The sequence below is a fragment of the Anomalospiza imberbis genome, chromosome 3, assembly GCF_031753505.1.
Source record: "Anomalospiza imberbis isolate Cuckoo-Finch-1a 21T00152 chromosome 3, ASM3175350v1, whole genome shotgun sequence".
NCBI classification, from domain to species: Eukaryota; Metazoa; Chordata; class Aves; order Passeriformes; family Viduidae; genus Anomalospiza; species Anomalospiza imberbis.
The window spans coordinates 6,931,570-6,950,949 of NC_089683.1; the positions used below are offsets into that span (position 1 = coordinate 6,931,570).

The 19,380-nt window shown below is 42.7% G+C and overlaps 1 protein-coding gene across 3 annotated transcripts in view; it reads right to left on the reverse strand.

Annotated features, from left to right (window-relative positions):
• PTCHD4 (patched domain containing 4) overlaps positions 1 to 1,961 on the reverse strand; it is an 81,320-nt gene extending 79,359 nt beyond the window's left edge. Inside the window, exon 1 of one of the 3 annotated variants that reach the window (XM_068183305.1) lies at positions 1,304 to 1,961. In XM_068183305.1, the coding sequence (XP_068039406.1) occupies positions 1,304 to 1,729 (426 nt within the window). In that variant the 5' untranslated portion in view covers positions 1,730 to 1,961. Of the gene's footprint in view, positions 1 to 867; positions 1,049 to 1,129 lie in introns of those variants that run through there. The other 2 variants (XM_068183304.1, XM_068183306.1) reach the window with 2 other exon arrangements.
• Positions 1,962 to 19,380: the final 17,419 nt, after the last annotated feature.

Sequence of the window (19,380 nt, forward strand, 5' to 3'; positions counted from 1 at the left end):
TGCTTCAGATTTTGGAACAGGGACTGACTTTATGGGATCTTTTTCTGGTAAATGTACAGTAAGAAACAAATTGTAACTTCAGGATCTTAGTGCTGGTACTTGCAAGAGTATGTCCCTTACCCCTGAGGAACTCTTTGAAAAAGGGGGAGAGATAACCCCAGAGATCTCTGGTTTACAAGGAGGAGCATGTCCTCTCCCCTGTGACCTGAGCCATGAGTAAATAGCATCCTAGGGAGTTTGTTACACTCTGTTAAATCAATCCTGCCTCTAGTGCAATGCCCAGGGGAGCATGCAGGTATACTATAATCCACAAAAACTTCTTTCATTAGCTACATGCAAACTTTGTACCTTATTTACTCACAGCAGGTTAGTCCTGGTGAACAGAATTGCTCCAGATGGGAAAGAAAGCAGATGGGTGCTTGTGTGCCAGGGAAATAGTCCTGAGATAATTTGTGCCAAATTCTTTAATCTTTTAACTGGGAGGACTGACACTTCTTTCACCTTTTACCTTGTTTCAACTTTGCTGGTGGGATCCATCCCAAAACTCCAGCCCATCCATCAGCGACAGAGTTAATAATTTTTACACTGAGAGAGGAAAAAAAAATCCCACTTTCCTTCACCTTCTTTGCATGCAGGTAAAGAAGGCAGGACACCTGAAAATGCTTCTGGCCCAAACCTCCTGCTGCTTTTACAGCACTGGCAGGGGCAGGGAGACACAGGACCTCATTGTGCCTTTGAGGAAAGCTTTTCCTGACCACATTAAAGACAAATTATTCCACCACAGCAGTGAGGCTGGAAAAGGTGATAGTGCAAACCAGCTCTGAACCCCCCACCGACCTCCTGTCCCTTTCCCCCCATGAATTGAACCTTCGAGGCATTGCAAGGTCTGCCAATGCTCAGGCTCTTCTCCGCTCCCTTCTTCTCCTGCTCCGGCAGCTTCCAGTTCCCCACCCTCCCTCCTTGCCCAGAACAAATGCAAGGCACCGGATTCAGCTGCTTCACGAGGAAAGCCCAGATCACACACATTTCCATAGAGAGAGATAGATATGATTATATTTCTTTTTGCTGTTTAGGACAAGAAATGAAGTGCTGCCTCTTTAATTGGCAAAAGCATGCAGTAAGAGCATACCTTTAATTTAGTGTTGGGATAGCTCACTTGCACCCTGGCTGTTGTCTTATTGGAGAGGGCAGCCTGCCTCAGATCCTCTAGCACTGAAATAATATCATCCAGCACGCATTTCTTATCCTGATTTCTCAACACACACAGATGGGAAAAAGTATAATTATAGCCTTTGTAGTTCACCTTCATTTCCAGCACGGCTCGGTGGATCTGCAGGATCACATCAGCCTGATGCAAAATATTGCCTCCGGGTTTGGAGAGGAGAATCACCCTGCCATACCTCCCCGGGGTGTGCAAGTCCGAATACAGCTGGCTTTTGGATTGATCGAGGGAGAAAAGGCTGCTGGCTAAGCTCCTCTCGATCTTGGCCAGGCTGTGGCTGGGGGCTACCAGGCTCTCCAGGTCAGTGTCAGGCTGGAAGCGGTTGAGCAGGCTGAAGCCGAAGATGATGGTCAGGACTGCGGGCACAGTGAGGAAAAACACCGGATGCCTGCTCACGAATAAGCCCAGCTTGTAGAAAAACGACTGGAGCCCTCTGTGTATCACCTGCCGCAGCATCCTCCACCAGATCCAGCCTGCAGATGCTCCTGGCCGTCTTAGAAAGCACATGTGACATGTGTAGCTCCTTACCCCTTCCTGCCAGTTTCCCTTTCTCTCTCCCTCTCTCTCTACTACTCCTTTAAAAGACTGCAGCAAGTTGCAGCAAGACAGCCAAATATTGATCAATGGGGTGTGTGTGTGCGTGCGGGTGTGTGTGTGTGTGCCGGAGATGGAAGGGACCGGGCAGGGGAGGGAGGAAGGGGGGGGTTCCTTGCCTTTTTTTCCCTCTTTCTCTCCTTTTTTTCCCCCCGCTCTCCTCCCTCCCCCAAGCCAGGCAGCATCGCCGCCCCCTTCCCCTCCCTCCCCTCCCGCCCCGTGCCCCCCTTTCTCCGGCGAGGCTCGGGCGTTGCACCGGGAGCGCTGCCGGCTCCGCAGTGCCCGCTCCGCTCCGCGCCCCGCACACCCCGCGCCCGGCCCCGCTGCTCCGGGAGCTGCGGGCAGTGCTGCCGCTTTCCCCCCTCCGCCCCTTCACACACACACACACACACACACGGAATTCGCCGGGGCCGGAGGATGATGCTGCATTTTAACGTCCCCCGATCCCTCCGTGCCCCTCCCTCGCTCCCCCTCCCCATCCCCGCCGGTTGCCGGAGGAGAGAGAGCTCGGCCCGGAGACTTGGCGATCCGCTTCCCACAGCAGCAGCAGCAGCAGCAGCAGCCGCGCTCCACTCTCGTCCCGCGGTCCCGCGGCTGCAGCATCCCCGCGCCGCACTCCTCTCTCCATCCCCCGGTCCCGCGGCTGCTGCATCTCCTGGCCGCGCTCCGCTCTCGCCCCGCTGTCCCACCGCTTCCCCGCGCCGCGCTCCGCTCGCGTCCCGCTGTCCCACCGCATCCCCTCCGCACTCGGCTCTGCCCCATCCGCGCTGTGGCTCTCGGGGGCGGGGGTACACGCGACACACGGTACACACTGCTCCAGGCAAGGCTCCCAGACCAGATTTCCCCTTTCCCCCATTTGCTGCCCGGAGTCGCCCAGACGGAGCTGCCCCATGCTCCTGTGAGGAACAGGGCGATCCCGGGAAATGCTGGACATGAGGGGAAGAAGGGGAGAGGAGCTGCTCCTTTCTGCTGCCCACACCCTGGCACATCTCCCTCGGCCAGCTGCTCTCTCAGCAGTGACCCAAGAGAGGTAGGACACAGCTCCTGACACCCTCCAGCTGAAAAAGAGGTTTTCCAAGCAAAGACACCAGCAGACCATTACATAAGAGGAGGAGAATTCTGCAGCTCCTTCGGACCAAAGGAGAGCAGCAGAGAAATGCATTTGCAGCAGGCAAGCTGCCCACCAACTCTCCAGGCAGCAAGCTCTGCTCCTCTGGGAGCCTAAGCCAGGAGTGCCTGGGAAAGCTGGTCCAGCCCCAGCAGAGCTGTCAGTCCCTTGCAGGAAAGGCAGGAGGAAAGGCAGGCTGGCTTTGCAGGAGCTTTCTACTTAACTTGTAATTCTAAATCGCAGAAGCGTAATTAAAAAGCAAAACCCAAAAAATGCAGATCTCTGCTTGGTGTCTCCCCTTTCACCAAATTTCTGCTATGTTTTAGTGAGTTTTGTCAAGCAGAAATTTTTTATCTTGAGAGGGGACCAAGGACACTGCAAAGTCTGAGAGAGCAAGGCTCTTCCATAATAAACCCCTACGGAAACAAGAAGGTGAATGGAAACTGGGGAGCCCAAAAAATGTCAGTTAGCAGCCTCTGTCCAGTTCAGTACTAGACAAACAGCAGGCTGCACTCAGCTTGAAGTATTTATCAGTGTTTTGGAGAAGAAACAGCATATTCAGCAACTCCTTTCATGCTGACTCCCCTTCTACACATGCTTCTACTGCTACTAGCAGTTGGACTTGATGACCTTTGAGGTCTTTTCCAACTTAATCATCCTATGGCTCTATGACTCTGTGTGGATGAACAGGACTGGTGGAGAAGGAGCCAAACTGAGATGGTTTTGGAGGGCCTGTGTTAGGTTGCAAAGGCGGTGATTCAGTTTGGGTGCCGGAAGCCTTTCGGAAGTGTGGAAACATCTTCATTGGTAAAGCTGCCTAATGTTTAGGTAGTTGATTGGGTGCTGCAAGTACATTATGACTTTCAAATCCAGGCTGTTTTTATTTAGTGGTGTAGATATAGTTGATCTGCAAATGCGGGTTGGAGTTCTTACAGGCAACAAGGAGAGGTCTAAGGCGGGAAGTTCTGCAGAAAAGACCCTGTCAGCCATCTATCTGCACATCTTCAGGTACTGCCTTCCTCAATAACCCCAGGAAATGCTAAGCTCCATTGGTACATATTACAGCTCTTTGTCTATTTTATGATGTACTTATGGCAGTGGTTGAGTGCTCCCAGAGAATAAAGTCTAAATGCAAAGGCTTTATGGAGCCTTTGTACTTTCACACAGATGGGAGACCTTGAGTGGGAAGCCAGAGCCCGATTCCTAATTTCTACATGTGCAGGCTTGTAACAACCCTTGACAAAGTATTGTGACCATGTCTAAGCTGTGGGTGGCAGAGATAACTGGGTGCTGTGGGCCTGGAGCTTTTGGATCCTTGGCACATATTGCTCCTGCGACTGAGATGGTGTTGGGAGCTGGTTTGGCAGGGAGAAACTTGGAGTCACTTCTCTTGGTTGCTGTGGCCTTGCCCAGTGGGTTCTTCATAGACCTGAGAAGCTCAGGAGCTTGGCCAGATCATAAAATGACAGAATGGTTTGGGTTCTAAAGGACATTAAAAAACATCCAGTTCCAACCCCTTGCCATGGCAGGGACATCTTCCTCTAGATCAGGTTTCTCAAAGTCCCATCCAACCTGGCCTTGAACTTCCAGGGACAGGGATCCACAACATCTCTGAACAACTTGATCCAGTGACTCATCACGCTCATAGTAAAGAATTCCTCCCTAATATCTAATCTAAACCTGCACCTTTTTAAGCTTAAAGCCATTCCCCATTGACCTGTTAAGTTGCAGACAGTAATTGAGATGATTCATTACAGGCAGTGACCACCGGAATAGCTCAGGAACACAGCACAAATTGACTGAACCACCCTGGGACAGGCATGTCCCCCTAGTGCCTGAATAAAATATGGCAAAGGATGATTTTTTACTGCAGCTTCTTGAGGTCTTGGACCACACCAGGAGTACACCAGGAAAACAAGGGCCAGGATGCTGCAGTGGAGCATTCCAGCATGGCATGGCTGAAACACAGAGCAGAAAAAAAGGGGGCAAAGAAAGCTGTGCAGTGACAGGTGGGACTGTGCTGCTTCCTTCCTGAGCAGGAAGATAAAGAATAGCTCCAAAGGGCACTGCCAGCTGGTCCTGCCTGTCCCTGGGAGTACACAGTAACAACGTGTAATCCGGCATTAGTGCCCATAAAACTGGCTTAATTTTTAGATACTTGAATGGGTGCTGCGAGGCACATTGTGCCTTTCAAATTCAGGTTGGTTTTAAGCCCAGATACTGCTGATCTGAAGGTGCCTGCAAGTGTTACCCCGCAGGTAATGTGGATGATAAAGTGAGCAGTGCATTATATTGGTCATCCCAAATGGCAAAATCCATGGAGGATCTAAAAAGTCAGCTTGAAGTGCGTCTCAGAAACAAGCAAGGCATCAAAACCTTTTCTGAGAACAGTGCTGGGATATGCTGATATTTATATCCTCCCTGGTGTCATCCAATGAATCCTCTTTAAAGTGGAATAACAGACATGTCAGGGATGTTAGCTGGGGGAGCTGAGTGATGGTTCACAGAGTCTGGAGCTCAGAGAAACAGCAAACCACAGAGAGAAACTAAAACACTCCAAAATATTTGAGACGATTCAGCTTGGAAAAAGTGCAGGTCTGTCTGAGGAAAATAATTGAAGTTGCCTATTCCCAGAAAGGAGACAACTTTGGAAACAAATGATTCAGCACAAAGAAAATAATGGGATTACAGCCCAAGGCAAAGTAGACATGGTTTTAGAAAAAGCTTTGGAAAAAGAGCAGAAAGTCAAAGCAAACCAAATTTATTTGCAGGGTAACCTATAGCAAGGAAGTCTGAACAGTCCCTCTGATTCTCTGATGAGGCAGCACTGGTGGACTGTGTTCAGATCAAAGAGCTACTGAGACACAGTAGTTTAAATCAGAATTATCAACAGGTTTGAGGGGTTGGCATAGGTGCACTTATTAGGTACTGTAGAAAGGTATATTGGGTGCCCAGGAGCCAGATTGCCATATGTAGATTCAAAAAAGAATAAAGGCACAAAAGGTCCTATTGACATAGTGATTTTAAGTAGTTATGGTTTAATTGCTGGGTGGATATAGTAAAAATTAATGGTATAAAAAGACATTAAATAGTGAAAAAATAATGCAGAGGGATAATTCAGAATAGCAACAGAGGCTGTGTACATTAGAGCAAGTAAAACAAACTTCAGACCAACTAGCAGTTGATGTTCATACACTTTTATGATTTTCTACTTCAAACTGGGAAAGAAAAACTCTTATGTGCTATAGACTTTAGTTTTAGAAATATGGATCATAAGAAAAAATCCCTTTGGAATCCTTGTTTCAGTTCTGAACTTCACTGAACAACAGCAGGGCCAGCACTGCACAGAGAGAGCAGGGATGGGAAGGGAGAGACGGAGGAGGTTTGTTTATCCTACTGGGGTATGAGAGCAGAGGAGAAAGGATGTAAGAACTGGGGTGACCCTTCAGGGAAAAAAATACAAAGCAAAACCTGTTGTTACTGTGGTTGAATTGACTGTTTTGTTCCTGTGCTCTGTGGTGGTCTTGAAAATAGTTGAGAAAACCCTTCAGGCTGAAGAAGGGGAGGGAACGAAACACTGAGGTGCCTTTAGGGAAAATGTCAGGCCCTGCAGACCAGAAACCTGCACCCATTGGCACTGGAGATTTTATACAGAAACACCAGACACTGCTGAAAAGTCTGGACAGCCAGGCTGTCAGAAGAGGCACAGGAGGCTGTAGTGGTAATAGGTAAGAGTAAAAGCTAAAGAGCCTTTGAATCTCTGGTCTGGGAGGAAAAAGTATTGGATTACATATTGATATATTTTCAAATATTCAGCTTTATTGTGAAAGTTTCATTTCCCTAGTTGGATTTTATTTCCTTAAGCATCTTCAGAGCAGTTGGAAAAGTTGCTAAAGTACTGCTCACATAAGTAAAGAATGCCAAGTTAGAGTTTTCAAAGGGTTAATATTTGTTGGATAAACTTGGCCAATTCTTTCACATATGAAAAGCAGATTTTGAAAAATATTGTGTGTAAACACAGTGCTTTATACTACATTGAGAGGATTGTTTTGTCTCTCCTACAACAAGTTTAGTTTTGAAATGAAAAACTTGTCAATCCAGCTTTTGGGAGCATGTTTTAAGTAATTTTTTTCCTCTGATTTATTCTGACAATCTTATAAAATTTGAGAGTTTTTAAACAACAAATTAGAAGCTTTCTTGGAAATTTATTAGAAAGATATAGACAGGTTTTTCTGTTGTTTGTGGTTTTTTTGGTTGCAAATCCATTCTTGCAATTTTCTAAGCTTTTACAGCTAATTCACACTGTTACCTGATAAAAGCTCCCAGTGTTAGAAAAGAAATGCAAGATCTGTAACAAGTAAGAGCATCATAAAATGCATAATGTTACTGTTATTATATTTCTTGAGAGGACTGAAAAATTAAAATGCTGCAAGAACACATCTTGTGAAGATAGCTGGGAGCAGCAGGCAGTTAAGTAATATGTTCTGTGTGGGTGGGAAGGTTAAGTTGTGGTTTTGTTTTCTTTTGTTAGAGAGAAAATATTGATTCATCTGGAGAAAATGGAAATGACTGAGGAAGCTACTTCATAGGAGTGAAAAAATCAAATGAATGCATTCCCACGTGTGTTCCTTATCACTTCTGCAACAATTAAACCCCGTTTTTTTCAGCTCTTGCTGCTGTGCTTCCTACTATCATAAAAGGCAAACAATGAATATTCATTTCTTCTGTCACCATATGACTTGATTCTCATGTCTCTGCCTATTTGGAAAAGTACTTTGAAGACAAAGGTGTCTGCTACAACCCATCCCTGTATGGAGATCTGTGGCCCTGTCAATTACTCCTGCTCCCCACGTCCTCTGTGAAGGCTTTACACAGACACCAAATGTGTGCTGTGAGTTTTCCAACTGGCTGGGGAAAGTACCGCAATGTATTTTTAATGTTGCAGTTCCAGAGGAAGGCGGAAATCCTCTCCTAAGCACAGGAATCCCAGTAAGAAAATAGATGTTTTTAATTCTTGGTCTGACAACATCTTGGATGCTTGCCTTGTGCTATTTCACCTCCTTATGGAGGATGGAGGGCAGTGTTGTCCTTAGCCCAGATCAGAGGGTGATGCCCTGATCACAGCAGTGTTATTTTCTGTTTACAGTGGTGGGCTCAGGATTGAAAGACAATATGATAGATCTTGTAGGAGAGACCACCTTCATAAAACATCCTCTAAGAGACTTCTTGCTTCTCCTTTACTGCAGCTGCCTCTGTTAATTCTGTCCCCCTTAGTCTGCTGCTTTGGAGGTGGCCTGAGATGGCCTTTGCTGTGAGTCCTGTGAGGACAGAGATGAGCGTGGTGAGAGAAACTGATGAGGAGGAGCAAAGAGCAGCCAGATCCAGGATTTTACTCCTTTAGACGGACACAACATCAAGAGCTATGCAATAACTCTCCTAGTGATATTTTTGGCTGTTAAACATCATAAGGGCATGGTTGTTTCAATAAGAGGTAAAAAATAAAATGAAAATTAATTAATTGATTACCTAGGAAAGGAGGCTGAAGATAAAGTGCTTTATTACTCCTAAAAGCTGTATTGCTTTAAGATATTTATAACTGGGAGCCAGAGAAATTGTTTTATGAAGAGCAAACCTACATCGCCATGAGTCCATGCAAAATGTATCAGCACAGCTTCTTTCTTTGTCTTTTACAGAATAATGCAACGTTTGAAAAATGTTGCCAGATCAACAAACCCATACCAAAACAAACCATACAAAACCACACAAAAACTAACAAAGAGAAAATAAATAAACAATCTTAAAGCAGCAACAACAACAACAAACAAAACCCTGGGAACACAAACAGGAAAAAGAACCAATCAAAAAACCAAGCCAAACCCAGCGTGACTGTGGTTGCAGAGCATGAAGCGTTTGAAAACTGCCTGCAGGGAATGTGGTCTTGTTCCTGCCTTTGCCACATTGTTCCCATGGAATGGTACTGAAAAGGCTCTGATCCATTAGAGCTGTAAATGTTCCATCAACTTTGGACATCAGCACACAATTTTGTGAACCACTGAATGTTCCCAGTCACAGTTGTGATGGGTGTCGAGCTGTGGGTGTGACTCCCCTGGTAAAGCAAGCAGTGCCAGGGTCCAGTTTCTAGCTCTGAGTCCAGCTGGCACAGCCTATCAATGTCTATAGCCATGAAACATCCCTGTCTGTGGAATAGGGTAGCTGCATCCAAACCAGCCACTTGGAATGGCACCTGGCTGGTGCTGGATCCTGAGCCACTGTCAGGAATGCATTGGGAAATTGTTGGTTGTTTCAAGCCAGAATAATTCCAGGCACCATTCTAAAACTGAAGAATATACATGATTTCATTCCAGTGCTTGGGAATGTTTCCTGGCAGTGTTCAATCTACTGACAGAGGTAATTACAGGATGGAATTTGCCTAATCAAATGTAGCTGCCAACATCTGGGACAGTGGTCTGGGTCTGCCCCAGACAATGTACAGTCGATGACAAGAAACACTTGGCCATATTTTGTGTCATCATATGAAACCTACTTGTCACTAAGTGAATGTCTAACCACAGTCATGAGGATTGCTTCATAAAAGCTGTATTAGATTACACCAGTAATAATAGAAACACAGTAATAATATTCCAAAAGCAGGTATTGAGGACAGTGCTAGGAGCAAAATAGAGCAAAAATCTGTGACAGAACAGTGATTCAGTCTTGAACTCATAAACAATTCCTGAACAACCCTTTCCTATGTTTTATTAAACTTTTATCCTTTTATGCTTCCTCACCTTGTATCTTCTGAGGCTTTCACAGGTGTGACTAAGTCTGTGTATATCTGAATATATGGGGACCTGATTCTGTTTGCGGGTCCCTTGACGGCAATGTAAGAGCAATAGCAACAATTTGCATTTATACACTTCCTTCCATCTGATAGCCTCAAAGTGCTTTACAAATACTGATTGGTCATATTTCACATTATTCCTGTGGGATGACTATAAAATAGAAAAATAGAAGAGCAGATTATGAATGACTGGAACTAAGACATAGGCAAAGAAAAAAGAAAAACAGAGTATTATAAAAAGGAAAGACTCTTATTTTATCATAAAACCAGGAACTCTGTGATTTTGTCTCCACTTACACCAGCTGGAAATTCAATTTTCATGCCCTAAATTCCTGGCAAAGCAAGAATTTAATTCAGGTCATATTTTGTCCTTAATGAAAACTCTGGATGCTCTTAACACAGCACATGCACTACATGCACTCTTGACACAGCACATGCACTACAGAGAGTAAAGGTGATTCCCATGTATGGTATCAGGTTTTTGTTGCATTGGACTAATTGAATGAACTTAAAAGCAAGAAAGGCTGAGTGAATGATACAGATTTCCCTATCAGTTTGGATTGTAAATTTATATAGGCCAAGTGATCCAAGGGGACATGATCCAGTTTATCTGACTCAGTGTAAAGTTCCTCCCAAAAGAAGAGCTGAAATTCCTGACATGGTCAGTGGAGATAGACAGGGTGCTCTGGAGGCCTCCAAGGAGAAATCTTGCCTGCCTAAATTCAATCACTTAAATTAGAAAATGTGGATCATTACAAGGGTTTCAAGTCACCTGTCATCACTTCTTGACTGGGACCTTGGGTGCTTACTGTAGGACTGCTCTGATAGGAGCCAAAAATACAGCTGTTAGAGAGATAACCCAGGAAAACTGGATCCCTCCTAAGGAAAAGATATAAAAACAATCAGAGAATCATTAAGACTGAAAAAGAACCACTAAGATAATTGAGTCCAACTAATGGCAATTGCAACCAGCCTTCCAGAAACATGGAATAGCACCAGACCTAGCAAGTCTAGAACCCTACTAAGAGCATCTTCTCTCCACTATAATTTCCCATCTTGACAAATCCTCTTGTAGATTTGTGCATTACCCTCTTCTTAATCTCCTATGATTTGACTTATAAATATGATGTGGAGCCAATTTTTTAATCTAAATGTTATGCAGCAAAAAGTCAAACATCAGACTGAATTCTAAATAGATTATAGCTTTGTTATTACCTTAATTAGCTACCCTTGGAAAATCATCAAAAATTTAAATTGCATTTGTTTTATGTTTTCTGTAAAATTTTGGTGACTAGTATTAATTAATTACATTCCCTCTTACTTATTTAATCTTCATTAATTTTGCCTTCCCCTCCCCCCCCCAATCAGTTCAGTTATTGATGCTGCTGTGGCTTTCCCAGGAGATGTCATTTGTTGTTTATTATTGACACATATTATTGACAAGGCTTCCCACCCTTTGGAACACCCCCTGGATTCTGTTTTTTTTGGAAAACATTCCTCTAGAAAGTCTTGGGCACTCAAGATTGGCCTGTATGTAAATTTTCCTGTGTTTTACAGAACCTCTCGTTTTTTTTGTGATTGTATTCAGTAACTGAACACAATCAGAGGTGTAATTTCAGACAACTTTCATGAGAGGAATGGGGGAAATACAGAGGAAAGGAGAGAGGTAGCAACTGCAGAATGAAAAAGCCCCAGTCCCAAATGAACCTGTTAATCCTGAGATGTCAGAATTAGTACAGAGTGGGGAGATCAACAGGCAATTCTGACCTGACACAAACCTCACCTCTTCATTGAAAGTTTGACACTGTCACTTCAGCCTCGCCCATTACACAAATGCATCTCACCCATCTTCTCCATTTGCATTTAGTGGTTCTCTAAAACTGTCTCCTTTTAGCAATTTCTTCTGCCTTTGATGGATCCCCACCAAAGACCTCAGGTGTGTGATCGTTTAGATCATTCCATGAGGGAATGGACACTGTGGTACATCATATTAATTAACATTTTTTAGACTGGATCCTCTTGACTCTTCATCATATAAATATTTGATAAAAATTTTGCTTCTATTTTCAACAAGAGGGTGAGGTGTGATCAAATCAGGTGGCTAAAAAAGTGATGTCAGAAACAGAGGAATGCAAATTAAAGCAGAACAAAAGTAGAAGAGGTTCTGAGAACACTTTGTTGAATTTAAATTGGATTCTCAGGTAACAAATTGAAAATATCTTGGAATTTTTTTCTGATGTCTGTGAACTCCTAGACGTCAGGAAAGGTCCCATAAAATAGGATAAAGCAAATAAAATGAAGATTTTTAAAAAGAAAGAGGAAGAATAGTAAGCCAAAGGCCACTAACCAGTCAACCAGAGGTAATGAAACAATATCTGAAAGCTCATAGAAGGAAATGAGCAGAAATATAGTTTTGTAAAGAAAAGTGTTAGTTGCTTCTGCAGCAGACTTCAATATAGCTAAAAGCAGTTGAGACCTATTACACTGTAGGGTGTCTGCTAATATTATTTAATGCTATTTTATCACAAATAACAAACTGGAGAAATATGGTCATGCTAATTCTAAAGTAAGATGGATGGAAATGTTAGAAAATGACTGCCTGAAAGTAATTATCATGCATGGCTTCATTTTCCAAATGGATGTACTGTGGCAGATTTGTCAAGACTCTCTCTTTGGTCTAGTATCACCAAGTAGTTTGAGTTATGATTATGATCAAATAGGGAGAATGAGTTTTAATTTCATCACAATCTGAGCACATTTCAAAAAAAACCCACAAACCAGGGTATTTTCCAAAATATTCCACATCACATGGAATGTGTCTCTAAGTCATGTCACTTAATCCTGCTGCTTACACCTTAAGGCCTGATTTGGTTTAACATCAGTGCTGCTGGAAATTATAAAGAGATGAGCCAGAAACAGACCTGATTTGGGCAAGTGCAGTCCAGAGTTGAAAATTTAATTCTGAGTGAACAGCTCAAGGATAAGTTGCTGTTTAAAAGATCCTTTCTCAATGCTGTATTATGGTGTACTCTAAACTTTGATTTCTGTTTTTGGCCTAAAAAGGTCACCACTGTTTCATTTGTTGAAGGACTATTTCCATTGCTTCTTCATGAGAAGCCATAAGGACACAAGATAAGTCAGGGTTGGTGTGATGTGACTGTCATCTTCTACTGCCATCCCAAAGGGGGCATTAATCATCACAGCCTCTGCACTTTCCCCAGGCTGTAGAGAACTCGGTCATTGCAGTCCTCTTTCTATCTCCCTTGCAAACTCATCTCTGCCAGACAGCAAGTTTCAGGAATCAGTGCCCACTTCCCTCATGCCATTTATCCAAGAAACATTCTCAAAATGCATCAGACAGACTTCACAACAGGCAGGTTCTGTCATGAGATGTCATACCTCAACAAACCATGAATTGATGCCTCAGTAAATAATTTTCCTCTGATGTTCTTTGCTGAGTTTAATTTTTGGATTTGATTTCAATATTCTTTTATCATCAGCATGAAAACGATTGCCTGAGCAACTTGTTGCAGCAGAAACCTCATCATTTGCTATCAATGGCTTTTAATTAAATTGCCATAAATGATAAACAAAACTTTTCAAAAGCAAATTTACCTCTGTTCAAATATTTCTGTTTCTATCTCCCACAAAGTTAAGTTGCCCTGCTGAATTGGTTATGAAACCCATGAAGAACCTCTTTTATCTTTGCTGAGCTGATTTCAGAGACACACTCTCCCATGGGGAGGGATTATGAAGTGGAAATTCAGTAAACTAATTGCACAGAGCTCTGCTATAAGTCAACCTGATTGCCCTGTCTTTTTTGTGAATGGCTCTGTCTTGCCAAAAGGAGATGAATTAATTTGTCTTTGAGGAATGCCATGCCAAGATCATGAAACACTTGCATATTAGGACCAAATTAATGAGCATGATGTGATACTCTGAGAATCACGGAATCATCACAGAACCACAGAATAGTTTTGATTGGAAGTGACCTTAAAGATCATCCAGTTCCACCTTCCTGCCATGGGCAGGGACACCTTCCACTATCCCAGGCTGCTTCAAGCCCTGTTCAGCCTGGCCTTGAACACTCTCAGGGATGAGGCATCCCCAGCTTCCCTGGGCAGCCTGTGTCAGTGTCTCACCACCAATATCACACTCCTTCCTCTTCCCAAGTGTTTACGAGATTTGTCCCTAATACAAAACCATCCTGCAAACTTTCAGTTCTTCATGCTTTACCTATTTTCTATCCTCCTGGGACAGCACTGGTCCCTCTGAGGATATTCCTTGCAGAATGTGTATGCAAAGGCAATGAACAAAGGGGACACAACGGTCTTTTTTGAATATATGGAAAGCAGATATAAAGAAGAAAGAATTAATGTGTTTTACATGACCTTGGCGACTGGGATAACACAAAACTTCTTTAAGCAGGCTGTTGGACATTGCACCATGACCTTCTAACACAGAACAGGCAAATGCTGGCACCAACCACATGGAGAAAGGGTCCAACCTCTGTCATCAGAAGGTTTTAGGAGCCCTCTATGATTTTCCTAATATTCCTTGTCTTGAGCTATGGATACAAAACTCATCAGCTTTGGAGCAGATCATATTTCTCCAACCTTAGCCTCCTCAGACATGAAAAAAAGTGAAAACATGGATGGTGAGTTTTTTTCCTAAAGCACAAGGAGAAAGTAAAAAACACTTTTAATATATATATATGTGTGTGTGTGTGTGTGTGTATATATATTCTTATGTTCACCTTCAGTGGTCGTCAGAATCTAGGACACACTTTTTCAAATATTGGATATTTTTTATCTGTATGCATTTACGTAACAAAATCTACAAAATAACATAGAATATCCTTATTTGGGTTTTCTGGTTTTTCATGTCTCTTTTGCTTAAAAAAGTGTGAATGATAAATTTCTTATTTTCTAAAGACGTAATTAACTTCCCCTCCCCCTGCACAGTAGGTGCCAAATGACTTTAACATGGATCCAGGAATTTAATTAAAGTACAGAAACCAAGGGTTTTAAAAATAATTTTTATTAGTTAAATAAAATTATCTTATGTGTCCTAGATGCATAAGCAGGGTTGGAGAGCTTTTAATGACATGATTTGCATCTGTGATGGAGCCAAACTTTAATATGTACAAATAAATTGAACAGATAGTTTTAGAACTCCATAAGATTTTATCACAGCATCACCATAGTAAATGTCATCCTTCCAGACAGAAATAAAGAATTTCCCACCTTTTTGATTCCTAAATTCCAACTTCCTGCTACTTGCTCAGTGCTTTTCACAGTTTAAATGATTTCACATTTTTATAACTTTGGTAAGAACCCTAAACTTCTTGAAATTAGTTTAAATTATTTATATAAATGGAAGTAATATCTCAGTCCTAGCTTATTTTAAGTAGATTAACAGAGGTGCCAGAATTTAAAATTAAATATTAAGGCCTGCTAATATTGAAATAAAAACATAATTGAAAATCCCATCATTTCATCTGATATAATTAAATTTCATAATTTTATCACCTATTCCTTTTTTCTCTGATTTCAGTTTGCAGACTGTATTTTGTATTGCAATATTGAAATAATTTGCAATAGGAAGTAATGAAATTCATTTATGGGATGGGCTACAGCTCACATAACTCTGTCTGTTAAAAATATGTGCCTAGTCTTATCAGTTTAGGTAGGTCCCTTAATTATCATCAAAAAGACACCTTCACCGTGAGGTTCATCTTAGAATTTTAACTCTTTTTAGATGGCGACGAAGCAGCCTTTGGACATGACTGTCTGCCCCCAGGTACTATTGATGGCTCCTGGATGGTTTGTTTAGACCAGACCCCTGACCTTCAGATCAGAGAATCACAGAATGGTTTGGGTTGGAAAGGATCTTAGAGTTCATTCCACCTCCTGCCATGGGCAGGGACACCTTCCACTATCCCAGATTGCTCCAAGCCCCATCCATCCCAGCCTTGGACACTTCCAGGGATCCAGGGGCAGCCACAGCTTCTCTGGGCAGCATGTGAGAGGGCCTCACCATCCTAAACAGTTAGAGGTTTTTTCTAAAATATAATCTAAATCTGCCCTCTTAGTTTAAAACTGTTCCCTCTTGTCCTGTCACTATCTGCCTGTGTAAAGGTGGTTGAATCAGGTGAGATGACCTCACTCTTAGAGAGTGTAAGTGTCACTTGTGTTGCCATCATTCATCCAGGTTGTTTACCAAAGACATCACTCCCTGCAACTGGAAAGATCAACCCAGTCAGAAAGGGCATGGAAGTATCCCTATGGGCAGAAATTGTGGAATGTTTCAGTAAATCTGTTCCCTTTCTGTATCAACGTTAATTAACAAGGCTCTGTGGACAGATGAAATTAAGAGTCACAGCAAACACAAATAACTGCATCACTCTACCATGAGATAATCCTGAAACAGCCTTACCACAGCACTCTGGCCTTTCCCTTGGTGCCCAGATTGCTGTTTTCAAATGCTGATCCCTGGATGTTCAGTCATTCCTAGGCAATACATGTGCTAAGTCCAGACTGCTGTCCATGGAATATTAGGGCTTATGTCCAGACCACTCCTCTGTGGAGGGGCTTTGTCTTGGATGTTTTTATTTCAGCCATAAAGAAAGAAAGAGAGTAAAAAAATCTTAATGCAGTGCCATTCCCCCAAGAGAAGGTGGAGCAATCTCAGGAAAACCAGTGAAGGAAGAGAAAGGGACCAGAGTGAAGTCTGAAGGTTAATATTGTCCCCCTGGCATTCTCTGTGCAGGAAAGCTGCCAAGAGTTCCCTTAGTCATGCTGCTTTTTTTTTTTTTCTGGAGACCTTTTGACTTAGATGGTGAACGGAAAGCTGCACATAAAATAAATAATGTTTGTGAGATCAAATGTCACCACAGCATTCTTCTCACATGATGGTGTTTACCTCAGTGTATTTTCCATTGGAAACACCCTTTTCACCCCATTTCAGGTACTCCTGCTTTCTTCCCTTTTTAACCACTCTGCAGACCCATGCTGGCAAGGCTTGTTCATGACACCCTGCCCACTACAGCAGCTCTGAGTTTTGTTATATGCAGCAGCAAATAAAAGCGCAACCAGCTCCTCTTCTCCTTTTTTTTTGTTCAGTAACAGACTGTGCCATCTTTTGGGGCACAGATTTCTCTACCAGTACCATACTTCTTGATTAATACTAATAAAATGTAATAGTAATGTAGTGTGGCAGCAGCTCTCTGGCCACAGAGAGAAGGCACAGACTTTCCCAGGCATTTTCCCAGGGAAGGCTGTGAGAAGATCAGAGAAAAGAGTGAGAAACAATTCTTGTCTCCACTTGTTGCACCTGCTGTTGTGTGCATGTGGAATGTGTCATGGAGATTTGTTTACCAAAGGGTGATTTCTTAATTGGACACTGGATGGTGTTTGGATGGATGACCAATTAGGTCAAAGCTGTATTGGACTGGCTGGAAGGGTTACTGAGTTTTTTAATAAGTATAGTATGATATAGTATAAAATGGTATAATAAAGCAATTGATCAGCCTTCTGCAATCATGGAGTCAATGCTAATTATTACCTGGCTGGGGCCCTGTGGCAACAATGTGATTATTTAATTGGTAAACACCAATATAAAATATTAATATATATATAATTAAAAATTAATAAATACTGTCACCACCAATGAAAACAAAAACAAAAAAGCAAAATGCTCATCCAAGGGAGCATATGTCAAAAGAATTCTTTACTGTGAGGGTGGTGAGGCCCTGGCACAGGTTGCCCAGAGTTGTGAATGCCCCACCCCTGGAAGTGTTCAAGGTCAGGATGGATGGTGCTTGGAGCAACCTGGTCTAGTGGAAGGTGTCCCTGCCTCCAGGGGATTTGGAACTTTAAGGTCTCTTCCAACTCAGACCATTCTGTGATTTCTGTGATTCTATGATAAAAGATTACTTTGGATTTACTCTACCCACATCTACTTGCAATATGGACGTGAATGGAGATAGCTGTTATCCACTTCTAGAAACTCAGGGTGATCATGCCCACATAAACACGCCCTGTTTGACTCTGCCCATGACTCTCATCAAGCCCCTCTAAAGACCATTTAATGCTCATCTCTGCCAAGCTGATTCAGATGCCAGCAGTGTGACATATTTTCTCCTTGTTTCTCCTCTATGTGCCCCCCTCCACTGGAATGAAGATTAACAGGACTAAAACTTTTAACAGAAGCAAGAGCTACAAGACTGGAACACAAACATCCCCTGGAAGAGGTGGGGGGATTCCTGTCTGACTGAAGCTCACGTGTCAGTGAACCAGAGCAAGGCAGCTGCTCAAAAAAATGTTGAAGTAAACAAATGCCTTACTGGAGCCTTCAGGCTGCACGAGCTTGTGACTGGCCTGCAGGACGCCTCATTCCTTACTTTTCTTTATTCATTTACCATAACAGAAATAAAGAAATCAAAACAGGAGGGTCTGACAGGATAATAGGCTTGTGATGGTCTGAAAATAAACATCTACCTCCATTTGACATTTATTATCCATAAACTGCTTGGCTTCTTTTTGGCAGTTTTATTGTGCCAGGAGACCATTATCCTGTCACAGCACTGTATTGCACTGACATGATCCCTTAGGCAAATTTTGGTACTGAATTTACAGTTCTGTGGGTATTCCCAGCTTCACACCACTGAAGGCTCCGAGCAAAGTAGGGCAGGTCTTAGAGCACACAGGTGATGGGGCTGCATCAAAGTTAATGGATGGATCAGAGTGGGTAAAGAAGTGGGAAAAGTCCTGGCAGCTGGATGGACAGGACACCTATTTCCTTCTTTGCTCTGGAGCAGGGCCTCCTACATGCATGAAAGGCATGGAGCAAGATGTCACTGCAGAATTTCAGCCTCTCTGTGGATGCTAATAATTCATCTGCTGTGCTGGGAACAAATAAGAGAGCAACCCAGTAGTACCAAGTATCTTATGGGGAATTATCACCCTAGCCATGTGCCCAGTAATGAAATTTTTAAGTAGAATGTAAACAAAACACATTGTTAATTCGCATCAATTTATTTCTGCGTGAAGATACAAGATTCTGAGATTGGCCAGATATGGTTCCTGACAAAACCGACCCAGTGCAACAGGAAAATTATGCTCATTCTTGCCATAATGTTTTGTAGTGCTTCCAATGCCAAAAAAATTGTTAAAACTTTTTAGCAAGCATTTCTTAAATTTTGGATCTAATGAAAAGTCACTGTCTCTGGTTTGCTAATGCCTCAAGAAATATGTGCTTCCTGGAGGAAACTACAGAGATTTTCCAGTATCTCAAGTGTGTATAGTTTTAGAAGAATTGATAATTTCTCTGTGCAGAGACCCCTGAAGTTCATCCCTCTCATTAGCCTAACAGGTGATTTCTCATGTTGTAAGAAGCAGGACCATATGAAAAGCAGAGACCATAGCCTTTTGTAGCCAATTAATAACATTCACAGACTCAGTTCCCAGGATAGAAAGCTGATAAATTTTCAAGTGCTGAGAGTCTGTATCAGCATTTTGACCATCTTGTTCAATTTCATTTATAAAATGCACGGTAGTGTCTATACAGAAATTCCTTCCTCCTTCATCATCTGACATCAACCTTTGCAAAGCT